This window comes from Nuphar pumila, chromosome 11, assembly GCF_984573655.1.
Source record: "Nuphar pumila chromosome 11, dmNupPumi1.hap1.1, whole genome shotgun sequence".
In the NCBI taxonomy this organism is placed as follows: domain Eukaryota; kingdom Viridiplantae; phylum Streptophyta; class Magnoliopsida; order Nymphaeales; family Nymphaeaceae; genus Nuphar; species Nuphar pumila.
In genome coordinates, this window is record NC_143259.1 from 11,573,714 (window position 1) to 11,584,608 (window position 10,895).

At 34.9% G+C, this 10,895-nt stretch overlaps 1 protein-coding gene across 2 annotated transcripts; it reads left to right on the forward strand.

Moving 5' to 3' along the window:
• The first annotated feature begins 3,808 nt into the window (after positions 1-3,808).
• On the forward strand, positions 3,809-10,264 carry LOC149821964 (diacylglycerol O-acyltransferase 2D-like). 2 transcript variants are annotated; one of them, XM_089981178.1, is made up of 9 exons: positions 3,809-4,079; positions 4,180-4,254; positions 4,713-4,798; positions 5,175-5,281; positions 6,417-6,572; positions 6,677-6,763; positions 6,870-6,967; positions 8,071-8,158; positions 9,715-10,264. In XM_089981178.1, exons 1-9 carry the CDS (start codon positions 3,889-3,891, stop codon positions 9,814-9,816), a joined length of 990 nt encoding a protein of 329 aa, XP_089837304.1. In that variant the 5' UTR covers positions 3,809-3,888; the 3' UTR covers positions 9,817-10,264. The 2 variants fall into 2 exon arrangements, with proteins under 2 accessions (XP_089837304.1, XP_089837305.1); XM_089981179.1 differs by having other exon boundaries at positions 3,945-4,079; positions 4,152-4,254.
• Positions 10,265-10,895: the final 631 nt, after the last annotated feature.

Consider the following 10,895-nt stretch of genomic DNA (forward strand, 5'->3'; position numbering starts at 1 on the left):
CAGCGATTTATAGTATTGTTGGGCCTCGCTATAGCGATTTGTAGTGTTTCTCGCTAAACACTACAGCGATTTGTGATACAAATCGCTATCCGAATCAGGACCAACTTGTCAGGGCCATATCTCCCTAACCAGAGATCGGATTTCAAATCCATGAAAAGTGGTGTCTTCGTTATGAAGTCTATTTTATTCCTGTAAATTTTCAGCGATTTCTATGGTCATTTGATACCCCATTTGGATCTAAAACCAGACGCCTATCAGTCTGCCTTATTTGAGTGACATAGGTTTTTATTTCATTTTGTAAGAGTCATATCTCCTCAACGGAAGATCATTTTTCAAATCCGTAAAAAGGGTTTTCTTCTTCTATGTTTCTAGTTTATATCTGGAAAGTTTTATAACTTTTTATGCTCATTTGATATTTCGAATCTGTTAAAAACTGAGACATGTTATAAAATGTTATAAAACTTAAAAAGTTTGAAATTTCCTCTATGTGTCTCGATTTTTAACAGGTTTGAAATATTAAATGAGCAAAAAAAGTTATAAAACTTTCTAGATATAAACTAGACAAATAGAGAAAGAAAACCCTTTTTACGGATTTGGAAAATGATCTTCCGTTGGGGAGATATGACTCTTACAAAATGAAATAAAAACGTATGTCACTCAAATAAGACAGACTGATAGGGGTCTGGTTTTAGATTCAAATAGGGTATCAAATGATCATAGAAATCGCTGAAAATTTACAAGAATAAACTAGACTTCATAACGAAGACACCACCTTTTACGGATTTGAAATCCGATCTCTGGTTAGGGAGATATGGCTCTGACAAGTTGGTCCTGATTCAGATAGCGATTTGTATCACAAATCGCTGTAGTGTTTAGCGAGAAACACTACAAATCGCTAAACACTACAGCGATTTGTGATACAAATCGCTATTCGAATCAGGACCAACTTGTCAGGGCCATATCTCCCTAACCAAAGATTGGATGTCAAATCCGTAAAAGGTGGTGTCTTTGTTATAAAGTCTAGTTTATTCCTATAAATTTTCAGCGATTTCTATGGTCATTTGATACCCCATTTGGATCTAAAACCAGACCTCTATCAGTCTGTCTTATTTGAGTGACATAGGTTTTTATTTCATTTTGTAAGAGTCATATCTCCCCAACGGAAGATCATTTTCCAAATCCGTAAAAAGGGTTTTCTTTCTCTATGTGTCTAGTTTATATCTGGAAAGTTTTATAACTTTTTATACTCATTTGATATTTCAAACCTGTTAAAAATCGAGACACATAGAGGAAGTTTCAAACTTTTTAAGTTTTATAACATTTTATAACATGTCTCGGTTTTTAACAGGTTTGAAATATCAAATAAGCATAAAAAGTTATAAAACTTTCCAGATATAAACTAGACACATAGAGGAAGAAAACCCTTTTTACGGATTTGAAAAATGATCTTCCGTTGGGGAGATATGACTCTTACAAAATGAAATAAAAACCTATGTCACTCAAATAAGGCAGACTGATAGGGGTCTGATTTTAGATCCAAATGGGGTATCAAATGACTATATAAATCGCTGAAAATTTATAGGAATAAACTAGACTTTATAACGAAGACACCAATTTTTACGGATTTGAAATCCGATCTCTGGTTAGGGAGATATGACCCTGACAAGTTGGTCCTGATTTGGATACAATCGCTATAGCGAGGTCCAACAACACTATAAATCGCTGTGGGTCTCGTTAGAGACCCGAAAACACTATAAATCATAGTTAAAAGACCAAAAAATACTACAAATCGTTGTGGGGCTCGTTGGAGACCCCAAAGCACTATAAATCATAGTTAAAAGATCGAACAACACTATAAATCATTGTGAGGCTCGTTGGAGACCCAAAAATACTACAAATCATAGTAGAGACTCATTAGAGACTCAAAAAAATCATAACAATAATTTGCTGAAGAATATTGCCAATCAAATAACGATTTGTTGAAGAAGTGCTACAACAGTCATGATATGGGGGCCAAAATCAGAACATTTATAAAATTTGGATACAAGGTTCTGGTATTTAATCAAAATAAAATAGTAATTGACCATGAAAAATTCTGAAAATTTACAGGGATGAACTAGACACATAAACAAAGCGAACCCGTTTTACAGAATTGAAAAATGATCTTCCATTAGGAAAATAAAATTCAAACAAAATGGATCAAAATTTGAGCCATTAAAATGACACAGGGTGACAGGGTTATGGTTTTTGACCCAAAACTGGTACGAAAACACCATAGAAATCTCTGAAATTTGGTATGAACAAACTATATTCAATTTAAAAAACAACCCTTTTTACGGATCGAAAAGATCATCTTTGGTTATGGAGAAATCACTTCCGCAAGTTGGTCCTGATTCTGCTAAAATCCTGACAGTGCAAAATAACAGGTTTTGAATCTCAATTTTTAAAGTGGGTCAAAGAACTCAGAATGATCTGATTTTTGGTGGAGATCATGAAGACATATGCATGAAGTTGCAGTAAAATTTTCAGATTAAAATGAGCTCTGGTTACATACAAATCGATAGATCTAAAATACACAAGAATTCAAAGTATAATCTAGAAAGCAACTGAACATGATGAAAGCAAATTGCACATGCGTAGATGTTCAAACATGAGATCTAATGCCTTAAAATATGAATGGGTAAAAACTTTGAATCAGACTCCACAACTCTTCAAGTTGAATGATGCTACTCACGTTGGGAAGATCCCCCAGACCCCTCTCCTATAAGGGTAAAAACTCTGAATCAGGATCTACAACTCATTTAGTTGAATGATGCTACCCACGCTGGGATGAACCCCCGGACCCCCCTCCTGTAAGGGCAAAAACTTTAAATCAGGCACATAAGTAGAGAGAGAAGGGAGAGAGAGTGAGAGGGTTGGTGTTCATGGCCTTCTCCAGGAGGAACCCTTTACCTCCCTTGATTTCTTCTCTAGAGAGAGAAAGGGTTTTACAGTGTTTTACGGAGAAAGAAGAAGAAGACATGTTTGTCCTTTTTTTGAACAGAAAAAGAAGAAGTCTTTGAATAGTCAACATCATCCTCGACTTTCTGGATGAAGGACATGTTTGTCCTTTTTTTGAACTGTTTGTTTTTTCTTTTTTGAATGAAGGGCATTTTTGTCATTTTCTCAAACCATCACTTTATGAGAAGAATATCAAGAAAGGGTACTTAAGTCTTTGCAACAACACCAGAGTCCGATGCAAAGTTATGTCAACATACACGGGAATACGAGCCCCATGTGCTTGTATACGTGGTGCTCATTCAAAGCCCCGAACACAGACGTGGGATTCAGTGAATCATCGGGGGCGAACATACACCACCCTCTCGAAACAGACATGCAAAAAGAGAGGTTAGAAGAAAAATCATTTTAATTCTATAAAATAAACTAAAACACACACAATATAATATCTTCTCCTGAAAAGCAAGTTATTGAAATTCAATAATGAATGTGATCCGATAAATTGAATCCACAATTAAGTTTTTTTTTTTAAATCATTTGTGTAAACATAATTTTGGTCAATTCCAATTTTTTTTCTTAACCGAACGAGGCTTTTTGCTGATTTTTAAAACAAGACGAATATTCGTTTATTTTTGTTATCTTTCAAATTATCAGATGGTCGTGATCGACATGAAAGGTAAAGGGTAGTTTCGTCATCTCGTTGAAGAAGGTTGTGTATATCATAAGAAGGGGAAGGGCCCACATGCGAGAAGCACGATCAAACTACAAATCGCCAAACGCTCTTTTTCTTCTTCACTCGGAATTCTTTCCCATTTGAATAAATTCAGATGCGAAGCCTCTGAGATTTTTGTTCCATCTCTTTCTCTCTCTCTCTCAAAGTTGCAGAAGAAAATGGGGGAGTCTAAAGGAGTGAGCTCCGAGGGCGGGGATACGGAGGAATACGAAACTACGGTCATACGGACTACGGTGCACTCGAGGTTCCACACTATAACGGCAGTGGCCGTCTGGTTGGGAACCATTCACCTCAATCTCCTGGTCGTATGTATGGCACTCGTATTCTCCTCCTCTACGTGTACTCTCCTGTACGTATATACAAACGTTGTTCCAGTGTTACCATTCATGGTGTTTTTTTAAACTATTATTATTTTTTACAGGAGTTTTTTTTTGTTGTTGGTTTTTGAGGTTGATTGGTTTGATGGTGTTGCTGTTGGTGGTTCCGGTGGACGAAGGGAGCGTAGTTGGGCAGAGAATTGTGAGGTATTCTTTGAGTTGGTTTCTTTCTTTTCCAAGATGAGAAACTGCATGGTTTTTGTATTGATTTTTTTTAAAGAAGTATTGAATTAGTTGGTGTTGGGTACTTTACTTGTTTCTGAATTGTTTTACTTGTTTCATTAGTTTGTATTTCTCATCTTTAATGTCTTCCCCACCTCTCTCTCTCTCTCTCTCTCTCTCTCTCTCTCTCTCTCTCTATATATATATATATATATATATATATATATATATATATATATATATATATATATATATATATATAAGTCATAATTTGTGGAACAAAAGGAGCTGAGTAGCTCCTCTCTTTAGTCCTTTTAGTGTGGTATGGATTTTTAAGTGGCTCCGAACCTGTGTGGTAAATCAATGGAAGAAAGCTTCAAGGAGTTTCCCGTGTTTCTTCTATGTTCCAAAATTTGAATTCATCAAAGTTGTTTATTTTCCAGGTATATATGCAAATATGCTTTGGGGTATTTCCCTGTTACTATTTACATTGAGGACATAAAGGCATTTGATTCAAACCAAGCATATGGTAAGCATCTACAATTTATTGTTGTTTCCTTTTACTTTTAAGCTCATGGGGCTATTGTTTAATTCTAGTGCAAATTCTTCGGTGATAATCTTCAAGAAATTCATGTATTGAACATGAAAATAGTTAGGATGATAGAAATCTTGTGTAAGATTCATAACATCTCTCTCTCTCTCACACACACATCCGTAACTCCTTGAACATTGGTTTGGTCTTTATTCATGTGAGCTGCTCCTCATTGACTTTGTTCTTCTATTCCATATAAGTCCAGCCTTATTCATCCATCAGCAATTTTTATTGGAAAATCCATTCCAATTCGCAAGTATATCAGAAATACCTATGGAAACTGATGAGAAATATTTTTCTTTTACTTTTGCAGTTCTTGCTGTTGAGCCACACTCAGTTTTCCCAATTAGCTGCCTCCCGCTCTTGAACATTACAGGACGCATGCCTTGGTCCAAGACGAAGGCGCTTGCAAGTAGTGCTGTAAGTGTTTCTATCATGAAAAGTTCACCTATTTTGCCTCTAATCTTTAGTATCATTCTTCTTGGTTTGCCATTTTGATATTTTTATGTTATTGTTTTATTCTCTCTCTCCACACACACACACACACACACACACACACACACACACATATATATGAGAACTACTATGTGAACTGAGCATTTCCAACACTTTTTGCAAATCCAACCATGTAGATATGTTAGGCATGGTGAATTTGCTATGAATCAGCTGTTGGATCTCAGACTTTCAATGAAAAATGTGATTTTTGGATGCTTTAATATAAAAAATATTGTTTATGCATCATAATCGGATGAGTCAAGAGCTGGTCTTTATAAAACCAAGCATGTAGTTCACATCCATATATACGGATAGATTCAAGAGAAAAGAATAAAAAATCCATGAAAATCATGGTTCACATTGTTTCTCATATTTTCAGCTCTCATATTCTAGTGATTATATATATACAAGTAATGCACTGGTTCTGCCCGTTAGCCCCCTTCAAAAAATGTAGTTTTTTGTATTTTTTCTAAAATCTAACACCGTTGATGTGATCTATAGGTTTTGTTTAGTGGGAACCAGCTTTTGGATATCACTGGAATCTGACCTGTATGCAGTTTTTTCTGGTGATCAAAATCAATGGCTATGAAGGCATCATTTTTTACTGGCTTATAAAAAATACATTTTTTCGTCGAAAAAAACATGATCTAGGAATTGATTCCCACTAAATAGAGCATGCTAAACACATCTAACTGTTCAGATCTATCATAAAAACACTTCAAAATATGGGGCCTAACAGGGGCAGAACAAGAAAAAATGACCTAATATGCTCTCTCTCTCTCTCTCTCTCTCTCTCTCTCTCTCTATATATATATATATATATATATATATATATATATATATATATATATATATATATATATATATATATATATATATATATATATATATATTGCTTCCTATATTTCAATCAGTGCCTACTACCATCATAGGCTTTTGAAGGGTTTTTTCCAAATTTTCTCAAATCTGATTACATGCTTGATTTTATAGGAGTCGACTCTTGTTCCATAAATATGTGTGATTTTGTTTGTATCTCATTATAGTTTTCACTTGTAATCAGCTGTTTTATACACCGTTTCTCCGGCAACTGGGGATATGGCAGGGTCTGATCCCTGCTACAAAGCAGAACTTTGTTAAATACCTGAAAGCTGGATATAGTTGTATTGTTGTTCCGGGAGGCGTCCGGGAGATAATATATATGAACCATAGTTACGAGGTTTGTACTAGTCTTGCCTTGCCGTACTAAGTTTTCCATTCATATGCTTCTAGTTTGGGGAGGAATATATTGTTCATTAAGATTTAATTGTTAATTCTTCTCAGGTTGCTTTCCTCAAATCCAGAGAGGGATTTATACGTGTTGCTATTGAAACTGGCAAACCTTTGGTTCCAGTGTTTTGTTTTGGTCAGGTCTGTAAGAATAGAGTTGATCTGTTTTAAAGGCAGAAGAATCTGTAATTTATCTTTAATTGTCTTAATGAACAGTCTTTTCTTTTCTTAATTCTGTAATTTACAGAGTCAGGTATACAGCTGGTGGAAGCCGAAAGGGGAATTATATGTTCGCATCGCAAGAGCGATTCGTTTTGCCCCGATGATATTTTGGGGAGTCTTTGGGTATTTCTTTGTTCATATCTATGCATACAAGTGTAATATTTGTGCATCTAAAACAGATGTGAATTATATGCCAGCTTCCAAAATTAACCTGATATACTAATGATGGACTATTCATTATGATCACGATTACTTCCAGTTTTTATTCCAGGGTTGATTCATGGATTGAAGTTTTTATATGGATAAATATTTCCTACTGTCTACAGTATGTACAATCTAGTTGGAAGAACAGAGATGCAAGTCGTGTCTACTCAATCAGCTAGACCTCAGAAATGTGTTCAGCATGTTTCATTTGCTAGGATACACACCTTGGATCATATTTTTTTGACCTAAAACTATGATTTTTTTATTCTTGAAAATTCGACATATTGTTGGGTGTTAATTTTTGAAGGCCTTGGAAAAGTTACTTATATGTTGCAGATATATGATCCAATACCTATTGTCTGCTAAATGAACTATGTAGATAACATCTGTAAGGTTACATCTACAAAAAGATTTTCAAAAAAAAGTTGAAAAAAATGGTGTTTTCTACTAAGATTTTATGTACACAAACGACTGTAGCAAATATTTAACCATTATATATATCTTAGAAATAATTGACTTGTAATTTTCATTAGTCATGGACTACTTACATAGCTATTATATATGTCCTCGATATGGTGCAAATACTAATTTGTTAATAATTCACCAACGCTCCAACCAAATGGGCTCACTCTGCATGTCACACATATCATGATTGTTGATTACACGCTATGACTTCGACATGTTTGGTCTGGCTGCTAGAGCAAGTCTATAGTATTCAGACCTGTTTGGGTTGTTTCTTTCTCTTCTTTTACTCCCTGGAATTCCGAGATTAACTGGACTAACTATTTATTTGAGCCAATTCGAGGTTATATGTTCGTTCATTAACTGTATACTATTTGGATTTGAAAGCCTGACGTGATGGCTAATGGAAGTATTTTATTGGTTATGAAGGTAGAATTTCCTGTTTAATGATAAAACTTAAATAAATACATGGGAATTTCTTATTCAATAAATTTATATTTTTTATCATGTTTATAGGCCAAAAATATCTTTCTGTTGTTTGAGAAATTATTCTTCTGTAGATCACATTTTCCCTATCGTCGACCTATGCACATTGTGGTGGGAAGGCCAATTGGGGTGAAGCAAAATCTGAAGCCTTCTGCTGAAGAGGTCAGTTCTATTCCTATTTTATGATCATGGTTAATTAGTTCTTTTTTTTTTTAATGACGGGGAACCCGGAAAACCCCGGGTGGGGCCCTAAGACCACCTGCCTTACGTGGCCCACCTCTGAAAGCCTGTGAGGCCCTTTTTCCGTTATGAGTAATACGTTCCTTAGGCCTCTTTTTTCGTTAAGTCTCGTTAGGTCCCTTCAGAAATCATAGTTTTAAGTAGTTTTTCTCACTTCTTACACCGTAGATGTGAACTATTTATTTTGTTTAGTGGAAACCAGCTTTTGGATAGTCGGAGTCAGACCTGTATACAGGTTTTTTTGGTGATACAAAATCAATGGCTGTAAAGGTACCAGTTTTTTCTGGCTCAGAAAAATATGTTTTTTCATAAAAAAAACATGATCCAAGAGTCTATTCCCACTAAATTGAGCATGCTAAACACATCTAACGGTTCAGATCTATCATAAAATATTTAAAACCTATGGGGTAGAATGGGGCAGAATGAGAAATGGGGCCTAATATTCTCTCTCTCTCTCTCTCTCTCTCTCTCTCTCTCTATATATATATATATATATATATATATATATATATATATATATATATATATATATATATGGGTTCTTTACGCATGCTTTTTCGTTAGGTCTCGTTAGTCCCCTTCAAAAATCATAGTTTTAAGTATATTTTTTCTCATGTCTAACACCGTAGATGTGATCTATAGGTTTTTTTTAGTAGGAACCGGTTTTTTGATCACTGGAATCTGACATGTAAACAAGTTTTCTTAGTGATCCAAAATGAATGGCTATGAAGGTAATAGTTTTCTCGGCTCATAAAAACATGTTTTTTTGTCAAAAAAACATTATCCAAGAGTTGATTCCCACCAAATCAAGCATGCTAAATACATTCAATGATTCAAATCTATCATAAAATACTTAAAACCTATGAGACATAACGGGGCATAATGAGAAATGGGGCCTAATATGTTCAGTTCTCATATATATATATATATATATATATATATATATATATATATATATATATATATATATATATATATATATATATATATATATATATATATATATATATATATATAGAGAGAGAGAGAGAGTTGTGTTTAATGAATTTAACCTTATGAAAATGACTATAACCTTTAAAATAATATTATTATTTTAAATGTCAAAAACAAACTTTGATAACTTCATAAAGTTATTTTTTTTTAAAATGTTTGACTTTTCAACTCTCTTCAAGTTCAAAAGACCTATAATACAAAAAAAAAAACCCATAAATTTTAAAAAATATCATTCTTTCAAAGATATTTGAGTCATTTTTATAAGGTTGAATCGATCTAATGTTAAACCCAACTATTTTAATGTTAGAGAGAAAGCAAAAATGAAGTCTCAGGAAGGTTAGGTCTATGTATCTAGAGAAAATAAATGCTGTGTAATAGGCATATCTAATACAAAGCCCTCCGTAGTGGTCTGACTGTATCATGTTCTTTATTTTACCAGCGTCAGTGTTTTTCTTGGTTCTTAAAGCAGGATCTGGCATTTGCAGGTTGCAAAAGTTCATGCATGTTTTATTTCGGCTCTTGAGCAACTCTTCCACAGACATAAAGCAGCGGCGGGGTATGCGGATATGGATTTGAAGATTATTTGAGTCGTCGTTTCGCATGTATTAGTGTACATGTCTTTCTTTCTTTCCAGACTTGTATTTAATAAAACAGCATATCCCTACCAACGGGGGGCTCCGCGTGGTTGGTAGTAGCTGTCTTATGGTGTGACGTTGCAGGTTCAAAACCGGACGGTACGTTGAATAATAACTGCTGGGGGTTGACCTAACCCCAGCTTGCCCTTCGAAATAAAAAAAGCATATCCCCTCTCTCTCAATGTAGACTGATATTAATAAGACGGCATATGCCTTTTTTATATTTTAGGATCTTATCTCTCTCACACAGAAATGTAGACTACCATCAGTAACACATTGTATATCTTTATTTATATAAAATAAGTCTCTCTCTCTCTCTCTCTCGTAGAGTAGACCGGTATTAATAAGACGGCCTATGCCTTTCTTACATTTAGGAGTCTCTCTCTTTCAAAACATGAAAAAAAAATGGAGATTATTGTGGCGGGAATGGTTGTTTTCAGCATGGTGGGTGATTTGGACTGAAAGAAACGATATCTTTTTTAGGGGCATCAAATTCGATTTTGGAAGGCTACGTCAACGGGTTATGTCTGGCTCTTAAATTACACAGTAGAGACGGGGGGTTGGATCTACTTGTACTCTGAACTGTGCACAGTCACCATGGTGGCTGTCTTACTTTTATGTTTCTCTCTCATTCAATATTCTGTTGGATGTATTTTGGTAATGTTGAATGATGAATGTTCTCTCTCTCTCTCAAAACATGTACTGTTATTAATAAGACGGCATATACTTTTTTTATACTCTCTCTCGTGTATTAAGATTTAAGACCTGCATTACATATGGGATGTAGGGATGGCAGTGGACCGGGGTGGGGGGACAAGGTCTCCACCCCTGCCCCGTTTCAAATATGAATTTTAACCTCCATCCCCGTTTCATATCCTTCATCCACGGTCCAAACTGCAGCCACCTGTGCATTGTAAGAGCTATGGGGTCGTTTTGTTTAGCCCAATTGCACATGAAAATGGGTATAAAATGAAGCCAACATATTAATTTCATTTTCCTGTGGGGCCCACAGTCATCATGGGTTTCTTTTC

Bases quoted from the DNA above. Each gene is read 5' to 3' on its own strand.
- LOC149821964 (XM_089981178.1), top strand. From the start codon at position 3,889: ATGGGGGAGTCTAAAGGAGTGAGCTCCGAGGGCGGGGATACGGAGGAA. The intron at 5,282-6,416 runs GTAAGTGTTTCT...ACTTGTAATCAG, and splicing joins AGGCGCTTGCAAGTAGTGCT to CTGTTTTATACACCGTTTCT. The intron at 6,968-8,070 runs GTATTTCTTTGT...ATTCTTCTGTAG, and splicing joins ATATTTTGGGGAGTCTTTGG to ATCACATTTTCCCTATCGTC.